Source organism: Numida meleagris, chromosome 3 (assembly GCF_002078875.1).
Source record: "Numida meleagris isolate 19003 breed g44 Domestic line chromosome 3, NumMel1.0, whole genome shotgun sequence".
In the NCBI taxonomy this organism is placed as follows: domain Eukaryota; kingdom Metazoa; phylum Chordata; class Aves; order Galliformes; family Numididae; genus Numida; species Numida meleagris.
Genome location: NC_034411.1, coordinates 98,187,369 through 98,208,237, shown reverse-complemented (window position 1 = coordinate 98,208,237; position 20,869 = coordinate 98,187,369). Strand labels below are relative to the sequence as shown.

General features: G+C 41.1%; 1 protein-coding gene across 4 annotated transcripts in view; it reads right to left on the bottom strand.

The window, feature by feature from the left end:
• Nucleotides 1–20,869, bottom strand: part of LPIN1 (lipin 1) — a 54,582-nt gene that overhangs the window by 29,395 nt on the left and 4,318 nt on the right. Inside the window, exons 1-7 of one of the 4 annotated variants that reach the window (XM_021391294.1) lie at nucleotides 15,788–15,924; nucleotides 9,799–9,879; nucleotides 8,338–8,538; nucleotides 7,005–7,100; nucleotides 5,456–5,790; nucleotides 4,954–5,073; nucleotides 3,876–3,983 (exon numbers count right to left, since the gene is read on the bottom strand). In XM_021391294.1, the coding sequence (XP_021246969.1) occupies nucleotides 3,876–3,983; nucleotides 4,954–5,073; nucleotides 5,456–5,790; nucleotides 7,005–7,100; nucleotides 8,338–8,529 (851 nt within the window). In that variant the 5' untranslated portion in view covers nucleotides 8,530–8,538; nucleotides 9,799–9,879; nucleotides 15,788–15,924. Of the gene's footprint in view, nucleotides 1–3,875; nucleotides 3,984–4,953; nucleotides 5,074–5,455; nucleotides 5,791–7,004; nucleotides 7,101–8,337; nucleotides 8,539–9,798; nucleotides 9,880–15,787; nucleotides 16,059–20,869 lie in introns of those variants that run through there. The other 3 variants (XM_021391296.1, XM_021391293.1, XM_021391295.1) reach the window with 3 other exon arrangements.

The following is a 20,869-nucleotide window of genomic DNA, read 5'->3' as shown; positions in this document are numbered from 1 at the left end:
TCTAATCTAAGTTCTTCGTGTTTATCTTTCACCTTCTTCTAAATAAACTGAATCCAACTGAATAACCAAAATAGCTTTGCTCTTTCAATATAGGGCAACGCAGTTTCATAGAGCATGTTAGGGAACTCACTGTTCACAGGTAGATAACTACTTTACACATACACAAAATAGCTTTGAAAGACCTGTGAATTTCAGATCTGAATATTATCAACTTAATTATCTGCATTATTGCTCATTTTTAGCTCTGCTGCACTAACACATACCGTGAATACGGAAACATGAACACTCTTTAGCTACAAATGATTTAACCATTAAGTTTATAAAAGGACCAAAGAAGTTCTCCCACAGTGCTGTCCAAGAATCTCAAATATTTCTTAGTCCATAGATTTGACAGATGAAGGGGTCAATGCAATATGTTGCAAAAGTCATTTTCAAGCTCCTAGGATTCAAGAAGTGTCCGGTGACATTTTCAACATCTTTTACCTATCCCACTAGCAAATTTGCAGGACTGGCAATACGCATCTAGGGCTCACTGAAAGCTTAGATGTTAGGAGCCTGGAAACTTCAGGAAGTCGTAGCTAGCAATAATGCTTCTACTGCAACTTTAAGCCCCAAAAATCTAACTTTGGTTAGTGTGGTGGTAACACTTTGTTAATCTGTGCACTACACACATTTTAACCTTCAAAATACCTACAGTTTACTTCAAAAAAATCCTCTATCTAGGCTTTGGGGTGTATTGAGTTCAAGTCCCCTTCTTACTCATCCAGCCAGCATAAGAGAACACAGTCATTAATTCAGTTTGAGCTGGTAACTGCATTTTGCAGTGAGAACACAGACCAAGGAGTGGAGCAGGGAGACCTTGCATTTTCCAGAATGTTTTCTGAAAAGTTTCCTTGCACACATAATTAAGTGAAGAAGAACCATGACATTTATTGCCAGACATACACATATAAGTGCTATAAACAGTGTACATTAACACAGAGTTCTACTCTGAGAAGGCTCCTGATGCAAAAGGCTACCCACTCTCCTAAAACAGAGCGCACACCATCTCCTGAATTTTCAACACAAGCATGATTCCCATTTTATACTGTACAAATACGAATACAATCTCAGAGCAGACCATAATTATCATTGCAATGGCATCTTAATGTAAAAGGTTTGATATCAAATCAGACTGTAAACATGACCATAAATTACCTTCTTTGCCTTATGCATACATGTTTATAAAAAAGAATATTAAAACATTCTTATCTTTTAGATCATCTAGAACATAAGCTGGGATTTTCCATGCCACCCAGAAACATTAGCATGGAGTTAGTGGCCTCCCAGTGAGAGCTATTGTTCCATTAGAGAGAAATACGCTTTTTTTTTCTTCATATGCTGTCTTGTTTAACACTCAGCAGCTACTCTCTCTTCCCACATAATACCCTTCTGGAACAACAATAGTAATCTCTGCAGCTTATGTGTACAGATGGCAACTATGCAAACTACAGTCTTGCTTGTTTACTGCCTGTTTGCATAGTTCTGCCTCCACGTATGTGATGCCAGATTTGTTTCCTTTATCTGTGCAAGGACTATTTTAGCTGCTATTTCCTTCCAAATATTGCTACCAAAGTAACATCAGACTAGAGACTAATAAAGCTCCCAATCACTTCTTTTTTTGCTCTGCTATCACAGAATCGTAGAATCACCAAGGTTGGAAAAGACCTCCAAGATCACCCAGTCCAACTGTCCACCTATCACCAATATTTCCCACTAAACCATGTCCCTCAGTACAACATCTAGACATTTCTTGAACACCAGAGTTGGTGACTCAACCATATCCCTGGGCAGCCCATTCCAGCTCCTGACCACTCTCTCAGAGAAGTATTTCCTAGTGTCCAACCTGAATCTCCTCAGGCGCAACTTAAGGCCATTCCCTCTAGTCCTATTGCTAGTTACATGGAAGAAGAGGCCAAAAATACTATATCTAATCAAACCTTGGATTAATGTTACACTTGCACTAGGGAGGTCAATAAAGCTGAATCGTAAGATCATGCAGGATTTGTAGTTCAGTGACAGTAATCTAGAAGAACATCCCTAAATAAAGGACTCCAAAGGATTTTTATTTCTTACACCCGAGACATTTGTCACTCAGGCTGAACTACACCTCGACTTTCATACAGTTCTTCTGTCCTCAAGTCAGGCACTAACCTAGCTCAGCTGAATTTCTCCCACCTTGTACAGATTGCTAAAGATACTGCAGTTCAAAGAAAGGCAAATTCAGCTCAATCAGTTACGTCAGCATATTTAATACACATTTCATAAACACTGAATACTGGTGTCCCAGACCTATGGATTTCTTCATACAAGCTGCGCATGCACTGAATGTAGTCTGATGACAAAGAATTAGGAACTTGGGCTGTGGCTAGCAGCTCTATAGTAGCAAACCACACTTATAATAAGCAGTGTTTCCGACTGAAAGCAAGGAAAGCCCAATAAAGCAGCAGTGTGATCTGCAAAAAAGTGCTGGGAAAATAAACCCAAATAAACTGGGAAAAGATAGGCAGAAGAAAAGGGATGTACCTCATTTACATTCCAGAACAACAGTTGAGAGCCTCTGAACTTCCTTTTGAGTGGTCACAGTAGCATTTCTGATTTCACACAGAGGAAAGGAATTGCAGACACAGAGAGGGCCTTATTCAGACCAGTTACTACGGCACTTTAGTTGTATGTCTAGACTGCAGGACAGCTGAACTCCAGATCAAATTTGATGGAGCCATACAGGGCACTTTATTTGTTTGAGGACCACTTGTGCACGTGCCCTATCTTCTCATGACAAATACTGAGGAGAACATCCCTGACAACCTCAGGATTTCACATAGTCTAGCTGTTGCAACATAATTAGGCTAAAAAGAGCAGATCTCCAAGCTGGGAAACCCTCAAGATTATCAGTTTTTACATAGCCTTAGGTACCTAGTATGGTATCTAAATTGAGATAAGCAGTGAGCAATTTAGCCTGATTCATTACTCAAAGCATTAAAGGAGAACTGTAGAGATAATATTCAGACACATACTTTAGATGGTTAGTTGCTGTAACATCTCTCCACTGACTGGAAACAAAGGGCCTGGCTGCAGAACCTTGAGACACCTTGAATACGGGGCCATCAACAAGCATCTGTACCCATTTTCAGATTTGTAAGAGAGTCCAAGGTCAGAGGAGGCCCACACGACAGCAAAGGCTTAACTGTGGTCTCCCAAGCTTTAGGCAAGATGCTCTACCCATTGTACCATCTTCCCTCCTAAGACATACCCCATTCCAATCCACCATGCAGAGTCTTCCCCTCTCCAAACTAGGCAACAAGAGAACAGAGGTTCTGTTTTGACACTTGGCTCCTCCCATTACAAATTTTGCTTTCTTTATTTCTCAATTTTGAGGGCTGTGTTTTGCTTTCACTTTTTCATCTCCAGCAAAAGTAAACTTCTCAGGAAAAAACATTGGATAAAAATGTCATTTAAATATACATTGACTGTAGTAAGACACATGGAAATGCCAGTTTTCAGAGGACTGCAAGATTTCATTCACTAAGTTCTTCCACCTTTTTTTTTTTGGTATCATAGTAATCAGCTTAGTTTTAAACTAGTTCTTCAGGGTCCTGATTTTATGAATACATTAGCTATCCTCATTCAATGTGTGATTCAAGGCAAGCTACCTCCAGTCAATGCTCACAAAGAAGAGAGGAAGTGGTTTTCAAAGTCTCCTTAAGTGTCTGGGTTAGCAATGAGTGCAGTTATAAATACAGTGAAGTTCATGTACAATTAATGTGCCAACAGCATATTAATGTGTTGAAAGGATTAAAGAGTAGCATAGAAAAGCGGGAGAACAACTGTTCTACCTGTCTGGAGGAGAAAAGTGAGAAGACTGATGAGGACAAGAGTTAGATAGGCCTCCATCTGCTGGAACAGTGAGAAGAGAGGATTGCCCTGCGCAATCTATAGGCTTACTGGACAACACAGCATGTTGGTAAGAAAAAAAAACAAAAGTGTCATTATTCACAACTAGTGCTGATTAACATAAGCTCTTTGTGTATTAGCTACATGAATACTCAATTTACATCTAGAGTTTTCAAAATCCAGGATATTGCAATCCAGAAACAAACAGAACATACAGTACAAAGAGGCCACTGAGGAGGCAGGGTATTGACACATACTATGACCAGCTAATCTCAGTAAGCTCTACAGTCAGTGGAGAAAGTTTATTATAGAATGTAATATAAAACATCTAAATTAAGCCTCTTAAATAATTTCCTTGCTTTTCTTTCTTTCATTCCTCAGCCACAGAGGCATTTCATTAAGATAAGACGTACCATGAAGTCTTACTGATATTGCCCCACTTCAAGAGTCTTCATGGAGATGCAGGGCATGTGTGTACAGACACAGACACACATACACACACACTCCTCATTCGTATTTTAATGAAAGGAACTGACAACAAGTGAAAAGTCATCAATTTTTGATGGTATTTCCCAAACACGAGGAACAGACAAACATTCACTTAAAAAAAAAGTTATTTTTGTATATCAACTCCAATTTTACAAGTTCTTAAAAGGAGTACACTCAAAATGCTTAAGATTTTACATGTCTGCATTCACTGAAGACCTTAGAAAGTGTGTGCATTAGGCAAAGATTCAGCTTTCACAACACATGCATCCTCTCTAAGTAAATGCATCTGTTTATACCATTGTTTGCACATACATATTCTTCAGAATTTGTGAGCCTGAATTTGTACGCATGTGTTTGTTGAATCTAGGGCAGAACTGACCTGAAGTTGTTGTACACCATCTGACTTCATCTAGCAGTTGACAGTGACCATGTTCAATAGCAAAATTTTCATAAGACTTCATGTAGCACTAGTATATAAGAAATTAATGAAAAAAGGAAGACTATCTAGAACTGTAGTACCACAGAAATTACCTTTGAAGAGGTGACCATTCTCCATCTGAACGAGGGTAAGATGAAGACTGAGAATAAGTGGAAACAGCAGGAGCCTTTATATCAGATACTTCATCAACAAACACATCTGGAACAAGAATCCTAAGGTACAAGGAAAGATGTGACATTAAAAAAACCATATATGATTACTAAACTGTTATATACTATAGCTAATCAAAGGAGCAAGGAGGGGAAAACACCTGCTGCAAAAAATTAGTGTAACGTGAACTAAAAAGACAGAGACATGTTATCTGACTTACACCTTCCTAGTCCACACCATGATTGAAGACTGTTCTTATTTTCAGTGTCATTTTCATTATTTTGTTAGTAGTATTCCTGATAGCTTTCTAGCCAAAAGCTGTTTCTTAGAGAAACACATTCATCAGCCACATGTACCAACCTAGAAATTACTGTCAGAAGGTATAGAACGGAACATTAACCCAGCATTAGGTTTCCATCATAAATCTCTGTTCCACTGTGATACCTTGAGTTGTCCAGTGGTTCCTTTTCTTCCTCTGAGCTAATCTCTATAGGAAACATGTCTTCATCTTCAGATGTGTCTCCATTGTCTTCTCTTTTTAAGCTGTCTATTTTGTGGGTAGACTTCCTCCTCTTTTTCCTCCTCTTTTTCACAGAGCTACAGACTGGAGATGTTTCACCACCAGGCTGGGATCCATGAGCTTGGGGTGGTACTTGTGAGGATACACTGTTGTCCAGGTTTCTTATCCTGTCAATTGAGTTCCTCTTCAGCTGAGCTTCCATCAAAGCAGTTCCCTCAGACAGAATGGGGGATGTAGAGAGATGATAAGGAATTACCTCCTGAGAAAGAAGAAGTCCAAACCATGAAAAAATTTAGCTCTTCTGTCAGTCATAAATATAGTTCTAGAATCCATACACAATCATCAACATCTAAGTCATTTATCCCTCAGAAAAGTAACCATGATTTGATACCTGGAAGCTCAGCAAGATCCTATAGCACAACAGAAATTAGCTGTTATAACACAACAGAAATTATAGCTGCCTCTCCTTAGACAAACCAAGAACAATACTCTCAACGAAACAGATCCTCTCAGCATCTACAATTAACCAGTTTACAGCACGTATATCTATTCACTCAATGCAAGATGCAGAGTAGAAATGAAATTCTACTTTTTTATCTCAACATTTTGTAAAATCCAACTCTTCTTCCAAAATCAGATGAAGATCCTAGTCAGATAGGTGAGCAGTTTATTTCTAGGCCACACAAGCATCCTCTTATGCAATAACATATATACTTACTTCTAAAGACTAATGGAAGTATTTCTAGGCATTTTCAACAACTATTAACAAATAGAAGACAAATATAAAGACCCAGAGATACAAATTGTGCAAGGACACAAATATCACCTGAAACTAGTATCATTACACTTTGCAGAAGAATTTGAGAATTCATTCCACTTTGGACAGTAACAAAAATTAAGGGCTTTTCTGTTAAATTACTTCACACATGGGCTACTCAAAGCAAATGTGACTGTAACTTACATAGACTAGTACTTAGTTACACAGCTCAACAGCAGAAATTCTCATTTGAATACATTTACTCATGAATTGTAGCTGCAAGATCATGTCTTCAGTGCGTACCAGAATTATTGTGTGCACAAACATCTACAGGGCATGTGCACTTTATACTGGCAGTCTACTGAGTGTATGTGTTCAAAGTCAAGATTTCTGAGAAAAAAGAATTTGTGATAATATCATCCTCTGTTGTACACACCCTTGGATCACATGAACTGCATATGTGCTATTTCTGTTCACACACTGACACACGTATAAGCTCATAATTTTTACTTATGTGATGATTTTCTTTAGATTTTTTCCAACCTCAGCAATTCAAAAAAAGAAAAAAGGTTTAGTATTGAGTTCCAGTAGCAGAAAAATGTCCAGAAACTTTCAAAATTATAGAATGAATATCTTTTTCAACAAAATCTCTAAACTCGGAACTGACTTTGAAGAGCGAGCGCTGTGTTTTAACAAACTGGAATTCTGACTCTTACCTGGTCATTATCCATTTCCTGGACAAAAAAAGCCTCTCCATTGTCTCCTAGTTTCATGTGCAAATCTACAGCCTCTCCATTAATTTCTATGTCAACCTGAAAGGCAATAACATTCTTAAAAATGTGAAGCGTCAGAAGCCTCGTAGGAAACAACAAATACTCCAGTGCACTTGTGAAGGGGCGGGGGATTTTCTCACCCTTCACAAGGCCATCAGTTTTCAGGGATGCTGCCCTAACTTGTTCAGCTCACTGTTGTCTTGCTCCTCAGGAAGGTTTATAGCCATTATATAAAGCCTTGGATCTTTTTAAATGAAATTCTAGATGCTTCGTTTGCCACATAAATCTTTTCACCCTTTTCATTCACAGCCTAATTTTGCAGTGTGCAAGAAGTGCTTCCACATGTAAATTTCTAATACCCTGCCTTTCAAATTAATTAAATGGGTACTATGAGAAGCAAAAACAAAAATTGATTTTTATTCTCTACACAATCCACATATTGATTTTTTTTCCACACATTTATCCGAGTGCTGCACAGCACCAACCATTTCCATTTCTTCTCAGGAAGATTTCTCTCTTTGCTTGTAACCATTTTTGCCACTAACTTCATTTTCATTGTATTTACAGAGGGATACTTGGACAACCCTACATTTAAGTTATATTTCATGAAATTGTAGGTTTTTGGCATAGTAACAATTTCAACTGTTATCCATCCTAAATGTTTGCATTTCTTTTTGATTCAAGTAAGAATAAAAGAATGATGACATTGGAATTTTTCTGCAGAATAATTACAGATATAGTCTCAGCTCAGACTGTATGTGGTTATGAATTATTTCCTAAAATAATCTGTCATGCATTAGTCACTGGCAACTTCTCATCTGATACCGTATAGCCAGGTCATTCAGCGTGATTACATTTATCTAAAGTCCTCGCTGCTTTTTCTAGCTTCAAATGATCTTAATATTCTTTACCTGAAAACATTACTTCATTATAAATCCCTTTTTTATAAACACCAATGCACATATTAAACAAAGGGGCCTTACTACATAGTCATTAATGAAATTGAGAATATATCCAAATTAGCACATGCAAAATTTTGCTCTATTGAAAAATACATGTTACACATTCCATGGTTCCTTTTTATTATTACAGTCAATGTCTTATAAATTATGCTCAGATGTGCAGTAATCTGTAATAACTGTTTTATGTGAACCTTGCCACAATTTGAGCACTTTACAAAGAACGTCTGAAAAAACCCTTGTCTAGCATACAGTAAATTTCATACTACTGGAGTCAAACCACAGACAGAGTATATCCAAAGTGTCAATTTTCTTACCACTTTCTCCCTTGAACGCAGAACTCCCATTTTCCCAAAGCGTACATGGAAAGGGGAACACTGAAGATTTCCATCTGGCTGACGTACAACAATTATATCTATACATCCTGACAGCGTGGCTGGGTTTAGCCCCTTATAGAGCTCCTTCACAGTTACAAACACTTGCCCCGCTAACTGTCCAACGTAGTTCATGGTTTGGACCTGAAAGGCAACAGATAAAACAGATGAGGTTTGGAGCCCTGCTTCATATTTTAAAGACGTTCGAGATCAAAACATTTTAGATTCCAGCAATGGGTTCTTCTCTTGTTTCACAAATTAATAATGTCATATTAAATCAGGATGTCTTAGCCGACATATGTGTAGAGAGCTATTAAAAGGCAAAAGCAAAAGAGAACTTTTAACTCAGAGAATTATAACAACTTTCAGAAGTTCATAACATTAGCTGCATTCAAAACAGCTTTCAGACTTTTAGACCGCAGCTCGTAAGAGTTTCTACTTATCTCTGAAGAGAAAAGCATTGCTGCAAAACAAAACATCTCCTATCATTTATTGTGCTCTCAATACAGAATGTACTTTTCTCGTGTATTTCTACAGGCTTTCAAGGGCAGGGGATAGGATGCTTCTAAGCAGATCTCATTTTTCACTGTGTTAAAGACAAAGACTATTCTCCCACTTAGCTGAGATTTCTGCTGTTAAAGGCCTATTTGTAAGGCACATGCGCAAAAGGCATGCATTATGGTTTGGCACTCCAGAGCTTCTGAAATTTGGAGTGCTTTCTAAATGCAACTCTACCAATCTTTTAAAATATCTTTTTAGTACTAGCAGATTTATTAAAAATTAGGAACATGTTGATGGTTAAAGTGATTGGTTGGTTGGCTTTATTTCCCCTCCTCTCCCAATTAGCATACTTTCTCCCTTCTTAATGCATATCCTCATTATACACAGTCCCTACACAAGGCAGCACGCATACTTAGATGCTCATAAACACAGAAAGTCTTTTGAGGGCTCACGAAACATGAATGAGTTTAAGCAGATACACTCCAGAACACTAGAAACTTTAAGGACTTAATCATTTTCCTTATTTTTCCAATAACTCTTGCAGATTCTGAGATAGTGATTTCAAGAATATCTCTGTGGGCTCAGTACACATGCTTAGAATGCCTGCCATACAAGTCCTCTACAGGGCTGCACATCACCTGGACATCAAGAGAGAGGGCAGGCAATGGTAAAACTCACACTGCTGATGAGAGCAGAATTGAGCTCTGTCTGAGACAGACACCACACTGAGCTGCACAGCACGCATTAAGCAGCAGCTCCAACACAGGCTTCTTTCAGCTGTGTTCTCTTGGTAACAACAGAACGATGCAAGTGTGAAATGATTCAAAAATAGCACTGATTTTTAACAATGATTTATACTCAAAAACAAAAGAAAATTATTAAAAGAATGCAATGAAAACTGACCTTTTTCAAAGTATTTGGCGCTACACAAAATGTTAACTGATGAAATCCATAAATCCACACTCAGGCATCTAGGAAGTGACACTGACAAGACAATATATGAAAACTAGGTAGCAAAGAATCATTATATTCAATCCTCCAGTATTCAACTGGCAGCAGCATCCTGGGCTCCTACAATAAGTACATTAGTAACATACTTTCCTCAGCGTACATCCAACAGAGAGCTGTTTCACTGAGAACTTTAAACTCATGATACACCCTGTGCTGCGTCATAATTCTTGGAACAACAGCTTGGAAGAGACTTCTGCAGCCCCCCTGTACTACAAACCTGCTCAAAGGAGGGTCAGCTTGACCCAGAATGCCAATTGAGCTCTCACTGCCTTCAAGGATGGAGATCTCACAGCCTCAACCAGGCACTTTTTTGCCACATCCTCGTATTGAGGATTTTCTACCAAGTATCTAACGAGAATTTCCCACAACTTGCACCCACATTGTCTCCTGTTTTATCACTCAGTAGCTCTGAACAAATCCTGGACATTTCCTCTGTACTCCCAATAGGTTGCTGACTGCCCTAAAGATTGAGCAGAACCAGCTTTCCCAGCCTCTCCTTGTAAGTCATAAGATCTAGCCCCCTAATTATCTTGGTAGCCCTTATTTGAGCTCTTTAAGAAGCCAGCACCACACACACACAGTTACTGTAAGTAGATTTTTTTTAATCAACTCTTTGCTTTCGAAAAATACTTCCAATTTCTATAGGGGATTTTTCTAACCTAAAGCACAATAAGAAACACACTTCTTGTTGTGCTAGCATTAAACTTAAAGCTGGCTACATTTAGACTCCAAATTACATGGTGTATTTGACACCAGTTAAAGCCTGGCCTGAATAAACAACAAAATTTCTAGGTGCAACACAGCCCTAACTTCCTTTTCCTTGGTGGAGGAGTACTTGCTGGGACACAGCATACACTCATGTTTTGGGAGGGTTATGGGCAAACAATTCAAATGTAAGAACTCACGCATTGTCTTAAGTTACACCAGCAGGTCTCCTCATCGCCTCAAAGAATTATAGAACTGCTCTTGTACATGACGAAGGCAGCCACGCTGCCTGCCCTGTTTTAGGACACAGATTGTTTTTATGCTGGTAAATTCAAAGTGAGACACTACCCTCAAGCTCTGTGGCCAAGTGGAACAGCACAGCTTGCTTCCACACACTGCAAGCCTCTTATCCTTATAAAAAAAAAAAAAAAAAAGCCACATTCAAACTGTCAGCTAGTGGCAGACGCTCAGTCCATGCTGGGCTGAACCTGGCCCATGCTATAAAATCACTGCAGAATTAAAAGAGAATGTCAGATTAACCCCATGGGAATCACACAAAAATGGTTTTATATTTCAAACATAGGGAGAAAAAGGGAGTTATAACAGAGAGGCAGTTCAGAAATGGGACTCTGAGAGACGTGAGCCTTTTGTCCTAACTTTTGCACATACCCGCCAAAGCCGAGACTGTTTGGAGACCAAAGTTTCTAAGTTTATTTTGCCACTTTACATTCAGGCAATACTGTGTCAGCACTCCAGGAAACCAGCATTCCTCAAACCCCAGAGAGGCTGCGTGTGGTTTTGCGGCAATGTTTCACTCTGGCAGCTCCAAGACATCTTTCACACACTAACCAGGCAGCAGTGACTTCAGCAGTAAGCACAGGGTTTACGTCATGAGTTAGACCCACAGCCTGATTGTTAATTACATTGGATTTAGCAGAACCTGTTTCTCATACCACGGAAGCAAGCTAGTGGACAGAGCATAAAGTATTTTTTGCTGCTAGGAAAGTCAGAATCCTTTTGATCCAAGCTTTCAACAAGTGAGAGCAGCCCATAATACTTCTGCCATTATTCTCAAATGGTCTGAAACACAGCACAGCCCCAACTGATGCATCCATTATGAAATTAGAAGTATTTTCTAGCAGCATTTTTAATGTCAAATTAACTAGCATCTCCTGCCAGGGAAAAATTCCAACTTTTTTTTATTAAGACAGTCATCATTTTTCAGGATTTATCATTTTGTGGAAAATACATGAAAAATAAAGTGCTGGGTGCTACCTTATTACTCAACTAATTAACTTAGCAAAGAGTAGCCTTAACAACATCTTCAGTCCTTCCTGAAGTCCCAACTCTACTGGATGCCCCATCTACTTCAAATGCACCATCACCTGAATCATCTGCTTCCTTTGTACAGGTACACCAAACTGTACAGGTACACTGGAAAAGCTGGTAATTGCACCCTCTCACGTCCCTTCTTTGCAGCCCAGCTCTTCCCCATACCATTCCACCTTTCTTTGCTGTATGTTGTACAATAAGACACTGAAAGTTATTGCAATTAAAGACACTGTCACTGTGCTCATGTCCTAATTAGTAAGCAAAACCACATCACAGATCCCATCATTATAAGTTGATCACCTACACTGAATCTATTCAAACTACAAAATCCACTTCTGGTACATTTTTGCCACACAAGCGCCCTCCCAAGCAATTCTTTGGTATTTGGCCCATCAGTAGCAGCCCCACTTCAGACAGACAAGGGATGACTCCCAAAGAGCAGTTTAAACGTAGTTACCTCCCGTAAAGGTTAAGAGAGCTTTAATGCACAGATGAGAGCAGACTGAGCCAGCTGGTCTGTCTGCCACAAATGACCTTTGGCATCCTTTTGTGCATTAGCACGAATGCAACATTTAGGTCCCTTTTCAACTTTTTCCAGAGTTCTGCAGTTCCACAAACCATGAGAAGATATGCAGCAACAGTAAATGTAACACAAACCAAACATGCAGTGCAAAGGAAAACACCACATTACAGACAAACTTTTTGAATATGGATTTAATAGCTTATGTCATTATGAGACCCTAGCTTTCCTAAGAAATTTTCCTTTCAGCTTTGAAGTGGTGAAAGGGAGCCAGAAACCAACAAGACAGCATTCAGTTAAGACAAACCACTGCAGCTCTGCAGCTCATGCCCATGCTATGACAACTTCTCAAGCCTGGTCTACATCGTTCCCTGCTCTGCCTTTGGCTTCTGTTAAGGAGATGTGAAGCTTGACAGAGACTGGACCACATCTGGGGATCAAACTTTGGCTCCTCCAAGGGAATTGTTCCTCACTCACAGCAGAGTAATCAGCAACATTTAAGAGACTCCTAGGTAAGTGCTTGCTGCTATCATTTTATTATGCGGCAAACATTAATTTTCTTGACTCTGGAACAACTCAGTTTTGTTTGTAGTATTGAACACCAACTCCCTCTTCAGCAATTAATAGAATTCTTCTATTGTATCAGAGCTTACATTCTAAAACACTGATAACAAAGTACTGCCATAAGATTCTCTGGAAGGATAAACTCTTCATATCTATAGAGCAACTGCACTAACAATGACTTCTTAACTACAGAAGTTTGTAAAAACTAATACTCTACTGTTTTAAAAGAGGTATTTCTATTTATTACTAAATGGTCAACATTTAAAAGTCATTAAATCATCAAAGTCATTAATGCTGAGTCACCATCCCATCCAAACCTCCTAAGTTTTTAAACACATTTCTGGTTAGACTCTGAAAATCACTAATGTCTTTCAAAAACCTTTTTCTTTACTACTTGCAGGTTCCTACACCAATCCAACTCAGTCTTGTGGCCACGAACCCCAACACTACTTTTTTTTAATAAGCTCCCTGCTAGAACCCAAAAGTCGCACCCAAGCCCACAGCAGGGTACTAGAACAAGATGATCCTTAAGGTCCTTTGCAACCCACGACATTCTATGACATGATCCTATGACTTACATTCCCTAGAGAAGCAGAGATGGCACTGTGTAGGATTGCAGCAAACCTCAGTTTAGGTCCCTACTTCGCAACAAGATCCACATGTCATCTTGTCCAAGTACTAAGGTTGAGATATAGAGTGTGTTTAACTCCCACTGGTTTCAAGTGGGATCTGTCTGTGTGGCTATATCATATGGCAGCAAGATACAGACAAAACCTGCTAAGTAAAACATAGTTCCCATCCCCTCTAGGAAAGGGAACCTGGACACACAAGCTGGAAGGAAGCCATAAGCAGCCACATTTCCGATATGAACAAGTTCTGGGGGGGATAACTCCAGAACAGTCTTCTGAGCAGTGCAACTCTGGTTGTTTCACTAATAGGATGGCAGACTCTAGACCAAACCTGATTATGCACAGTTTTTCCAGATCTCACCGTAGTCACAGCAGCATGAGACAGATCACATTCCTACAGGTGATTTGACAATGCTTCTGGTCATCTGGGAACAGGTGCAAGTCACTTGCTCATTCCAAACTAGAAAGGAACATGCTGTATGTGGCTGGCCCAACACCAGAGTAAGAGCATTCTGCTTCCTGCCAGCAGAAATACTTCAGGGTTGGTATTACTCTGGGCTTAATTCTATTAGGAACTATTTGACTCCTCTCTGGAGTTAGTCGAGGACTGTGACTTCTTATAATGTCCACAGAGTCAAACAGATCAAGTGTCAAAGTTATTTACCAAGCTGCAAGTCATTCCCAGAACCTGCTTACTCACAGATACAGGCTTTGATTATCCAATGACTACCCACTTGTTATTGCTGAGATTCTACCACAATCTCTCCTACTTGAAATACTATTTAGTCCAATACTTGAGAAAGTCCCCATAAATAGTAGCATATTTCATTGAAAGTGGCTGAAATCACAGAGTCAAACTGAAGACTACAAACATGCCTGTACTGAATCCTGGCATTCAAACAGAAGGAGGACAAGACTGGCCTCTTGTCCCACAGCATGCCTGAGCCCAACAGAACTAATTCATGATCAGCTTAAGTCCACAACTGTGGTTCCACACCAACCTTCCAAATGCACATTCCCAACTCGCCCAATTCTCCCCTGGTGGGGACCAGTAAAGCCATACAAACTGGTCTGACACCCACTTGAACTGATACTGCACAAATACGATCAAACTTCACAACAAATTGAAACTACAAACCAATGCTTGAAACCAAGAGCTTTTGAATCAACTGGTGAATATATTGTAGATCATGTCCCGTGCTGCCCTGGGCTACTGTTCCAATGTCAGAGCAGGAACACAAATGAGAGAAGAGGCACAGCTGCAGCTCTATTCTGTGCTGATTCCTCATGTGACTGGGGTCCTCTCTTCTGGTGGGAGTGGAAAATAAATTTTCTTTTTAACTGCATTGCTGTATTTTCAGAGCTTAAAGTAAGTGCCTACTGTATTTCAATTGTTTTTAATGATTGCTGAGCATATGTGTGCACAACAGATAAACCAACACATACATCTGCACATCTATAGGTACAGAAAAGGGCCAACGTCTGAAACTTGCCTGGCTCCCCCACAACCAGACCACACTGAGCCAGGTAAGCAGATGCTGACAGGCGATATGAGCTACCAGAATGTATCTAAAGGCATCAGTAGCTATTTTCATGTCTTTATGCCTAAAACCATCACATTATTGAACCTTTCTCCTTGTCTTGTCTCCTCACTTCTCTTCCAGTTCCTTTCATGGCAATAGGCTCTGTAACAGGAGCATCTGGCTTCTAACTGACAAAATGATAGCAAAACCTTATCCACAGACACTAAGCATTTGCCAGTAGTTGCTGTTTGAGACAGCACAGCCACAGATAAAACCACCGAAAAAACAAAATAAACAAAGCACTCCAAAAAAAAGCACTCTAGATCGTGAAGCAAACCAGAGACTAATGACAGAAAAGACTCCTAACACCCAAATTCAGCTTTATGCACAGAGTCGGCACCCTGCCGGCCAGGCCCTGCCGGTGACGCGCTCATCATGCCACCTCCAGAGCTGCGCCTGCCAAACGGCGGCGAATCAGAGAGCTCAGCAAGCGAAACAGCTGCCCCGCCGGGACCGGGTGATGTCCCGGGCAACCCACCCAGGCCGGACCCACCGGCGGGTCCGCGCCCACCCTTCCCACCCGCACAGCCCCGATCCCCAGCTCGCACCTCCCTGCAGCCACCGCCAAACCCGGGCTGCCTCGGGCTGCTACGCTCCGTTCCCCGCCGCCGCCTTTGTGCGCGCCGCCCGCCGCCGCCGCCACGGCGACACAGCCTCGCGGTGCCGCCCCGGAGGAGGGACCGCTGCGGGGCGGCGTGAAGGGCTCCCCGGGACGGCCCTGCCCCGGTCGGGCTGTGGGGCGGACCCGCCTCCCGGCCTGCTGGTGGTGGTGTGACGCGGGGGCGGGCCGGCGTTGTTCCGCCGATCGAAGCGGAGGAGGAGGCGTGGAAGCCGGCGGCAAACAGCCCGAGGGTGGCGGTGCACGTTGGGCCCCCGAGGGCTGCGCAGTGGGCGGGCGGGGAGACTCCTTTCCATCGTCACTTGCGGCTGTGTTCTCTCTCAGCTCCAGCCGTGCCCTCAGGCCTAGAACGCTCTGTACTAAAGGCCGAACCAGAAGATGAGGGCAGGTCGGTTACACAGCTGCCACGGCGTGTGCTGTTAGCCCTTTACGTGGGGGTGGCTTTTCGTTGGTTCACTTAAAGTCATTGTTTCAAGCTTGCAGTGACGAGAACGGAGATAGCTTGGGGTGCAGCTAAATAGGGAAGTAGATGTGCATTGCAAAAATTACCGGATAGCGGTATCTCTCACAGCAAGCAGAAGGGGATGGTGCGAGGTGCCAAACAAATGATCGGGAAACAGTAAGACATAGGAAAAAGAGGGGGGGAACATGCACAAAGAAGGATCAAAGTTCATACATGAGTTGGAGAAGACCTGCTGGCTTTAGGCTTGAAAATGACTTTTTCCGAGGTGTTTTTCATGTGCCTACATGTTTTGGTCCCCACCTTGTAGCACAGCAGGAGCCTGGGGAGAGTGCCTTGTTGAGCAATCAGCAATTAAATCTTCCGCGTTCTGTTAACTTGCCAGTCATACTGTAAAACAATCTCCTTGCAGTCTCCCTTCATCCCTCACTGACTTGTAATCCTTTGAACAGTTTTTCTCAGCAGTTCTTTCTGCAATTCTAACTCTGCTGGCTAATCCTTGTGCAGCGCACAAGAGCTGCTGGATGATGGGCTTGATGCACTTTCAGAAGCTCAAACTCCTGTTTGCTGTTCTCTGTTTCCAGTTACGGAACTACATTAACAATTTCATCTCTGCTTTAGAATAAAAATTCAGTGAAGGCAGTTTCTGCCAGCGCACAGCGAAATGGGTGTTTGCTTATTCCCAAAAAGAAAACAATATGCGACTGGGCCCAGGAATACCTGCACTTTCATTTCCCACATAATTCCTTGTCCTACAGGCACTGAGATGTGCTGGTGAAAATTCCCATCCCTGATGTGAATACAAGAAGCTGTGCCTGTGCCAGCAGTGGATCCTGACCAGCACTCAGCTGCATTCATGGTGGAATGCAGATCTGTATTATGTCCCCTCTGAGTGAGTGGTATCCTCCAGCCCTCACAGTGTAGGACTGCTTTAATGTACTGTTCCACTACAGACTTTCACTACTGTATTTATATAAAAACATAATTGTAACACTCTGAATCAAAGTCACTATCTTTCCACAGCCTCAACACCACCCACTCTTCTCTGCTGCTCTCAGAAATCCAGAAATGAGAGCCTCATTGTTGGAAGGTTGTGTTCACTTATTTACCATGTCGAGCCATCTGCTGCTTGATGTAATAGCCCACAAATAATGTTCTACATTTTTAAGGGTTTGATGTGCTAGGTTACATTTTCTATGTTGCAGTGCAAATATAGCCATGATACAAGTAAGATGCTGCAGAGAGTGCCAAATTCTTGTTCAGCAACTATAAGATTCTGCTAGCAGCATGACACCGCCTTAGTCCTTCAGTTTAGTCCTGCTGTTCTTACTGATGATGTGATTGTTATTGTTGAGGAGAGTGTTCCTCAGATTACTTCTCTAGAACAACTTCTGCCAACTGATTCTGAAATCTTCACTCTTCTTGTGCTCAACTCACTTCAGCTCAACTGTTCTCATCAGTTACATCCATTTAGAGAACCAACCACTAGTACATAATCTTCCACGCTATACAAGCTTTAGCATGGTCATGGATGTGGGTTTGGCTCAGTCCCATGTCTGAGCATAGTTTGGAGGATAACATGGCCACAGACCATCCCTAAGAGGCAGACTGAAGTTATGCACAGAACTACGTGGCTGAGGGTGTTGCACTGTATGTTCAGGAAGCGTACTATGCCCTTGCAAGAGAATAGTCCCTAGAATGAAGAAGTTTTGAATTTCAGGTGATTTTCTCCTTTTTCAGGTTTCTGGAGGCGTGTTTGGGCAACATGAGTTTGTTTTCTATGTTTTGACTCTACAATTGCCTGCAAACTTTCAAAGGACCTGCTCATAGAAGTTTTTTCTTTCCATTCCTTCACTGATCTGTATCCAGCCATTATGACTCATTTAACTCTTGATTCCTGTCCCAAAGAACTTACAGTTTATCAGTTTAGTTTGTGTGCATAAGGTTTTGGCACAATGCTTCTAGCCTAGGATCTAGGATCATAGTTACTATGAAAAGATAAGTTGCAAGAAATTTGACCTGTGTAGTCTTCTGATAATTAATCAATAAAACTGAGTTTTGAAAAGTCAAAAAGCATAGAAAGGTTTAATAAAGCTCAAGTACAGATTACTAGAATGCAGTGCATACGTTTATGCAGAAGGAAAGAAAAAAAAAGCCTTCAGTTCTTGGGGCATTAGATTTTCCTGGCCAGTGTGTTGGCCATTCAGCAAAATGACTCAGACCAGAAAGTTATTTAATGCATTATCTGTAATGCCTGGCATTTCCCCTATTAAACTGGAATTCATCTTCAGGCATATAGTGCCTGGGTTATGAATGACTGCAATTGTTAATGCATACACAATGTCCAAGTCAAAATGATTCAATAAATAGAGAACTTGAGCTTTTAGCTAATTTATAATGTATTCATAAGCAAATATGGCTCTGGAATCTGGTGCTGATTGTCTTGGTAATAAACTCAGTAGCTCAAGCTGTATAAGCTGTATAAGCACTATAAGAGTTGATCTAGTTTTATTCCAGGGTAAGCATTAAAAACTCTGGCTCTCTAATTATCTAATTAAATGTCCCATCATCTTAATAAAATAGAAACTCTCCTAATTTAAGTAAGTAGGTATTTTTATACAGTACCTACAGTACCTTTGATGATCTACTGAATCTTCCATCTCGGTTGTATTTTTTCCCTTTTATTTTCCTTCAGTTACCTGGCATTTCATTTTTGCTGTCATTTGAAGGCACAGTAGTGGCGGTTATTGTAGCATATAGATGTAAGCAGAAGTTACAGAGATTTATAAAACATTTGTCTGTCCTGCTGGTTTTGCTTTGTCTGTTTCTGGGGTGGACTGTTCCCATTGTATCAGTGTGAGATTCTTGAAGATCTGAGTAGAAAACAACCTCAAAAAGAGTAAAAATGCCATCCTTATCCAACATAAATCCATATAGGACAAATTTATTATTTATTCTATACGAAACCATCTTGCTTTTGTCAGTATGTTCAGTGTGTCACATTTAGGCTGATGCTTCTGGCCTGCATCAGCTGCAAAATCTGCCCCACCGGAGCTCCTTGCACTTTGCCAACTTCAGATTTTGGATTCTGCTTTCCATGTGGTCACAATTCCCAGGACTGTAATTGTCTGCTGACTCCATCAGTCACACAGATGTTACACAACACTGTTCTGACATCATTTTTTATCTTCCTTCTTTGTCCTCACTGTTAAGAGGTGAATGATGACATCATCCTCAGGAGGATTACAAGCTCTTCAAAAGCACTATAAAGGACTATAAAGTCTAAGTCAGTGAGAAGGTGGAGTGACAGGTGAAAAGGGAAACTGTGGGGATTATTTTGTCAAACGTAGGATTGCTGTTTTCCAGGAATGGCTACAAATGAAATCAGAGGCAGGGCAGGAGGTACTGATCATTTACCAAAATGTTCATCTCTAATGCTAATACACTTATCAGCTGTCATGCCATCAGGGCTTGTATTGCATAACCAAATTTGATTTTGTACCAACTACTTTTGGACTTGGTTTTGTGACACACAGTTTTCTACCTACCCTTCACTGAAAAATACTCCCCAAAGGAACATCTGTAGCATCTGTAGCCAATGAACTACTGAAGAAGTGAGGTTTTTTTTCCTTCTCAGAATATAACATGTCTTGATAATGAAAGTTTTTAAATGAGCCTTTCTTTTCTCGTTAGATCCACATCAAGCCTTGCAAATCATGAAAACCTCAGTGCTTCCTTTATATCCCAGGAATCAAAATACTAGGGTACTGAGTAACAGTGGCATGCATTGACTCCTATGATCCAAACATGGCCAAAACAAAAGAGGGGAGGAATATTCAAATGACAAACAAAGGAGGCTAAATATATCTATGAACACTGATGGAAGTCTACTTCTACAAGTCCAGTCTCATTACAAAGTGATTTATCTCCAAATCTGTAATCATAGAATCATAGAATGGCCAGAGTTGAAAAGCACCTCAAAGATCATCGAGTTTCAACCCCCCTGCTGTGTGCAGGGTCGCCAACCACTAGACCAGGCTGCCCAGAGCCACATCCAGCCTGGCCTTGAATGCCTCCAGGGATGGGGCACCTACAAGCTCGCTGGACAACCTGTTCCAGAGCATCACCACCCTCTGAGTGAAAAAATTCCTCCTTATATCTAACCCAAATCTCCTGTCTTAGTTTAAAACCATTCCCCTTGTCCTATCACTATCCACCCATGTAAACAGTCATTCCCCGTCCTGTTTATATGCTCCCTTCAAGTATTGGAAGGCCACAATAAGGTCTCCCCGGAGCCTTCTCTTCTCCAAACTAAACAAGCCCAGTTCCCTCAACCTTTCTTCAAAGGAGAGGTGCTCTAGCCCTCTGATCATCTTAGTGGCCTTTCTCTGGACCCCTTCCAAGAGCTCCACGTCTTTCTTGTGCTGGGGGCCCCAGGCCTGTACACAGTACTCCAGATGGGGCCTCACAAGAGCTGAGTAGAGGAGGACAATCACCTCCCTCTCCCTGCTGGCCACTCCTCTTTTCAATGCAGCCCAGAACAGGGTTGGC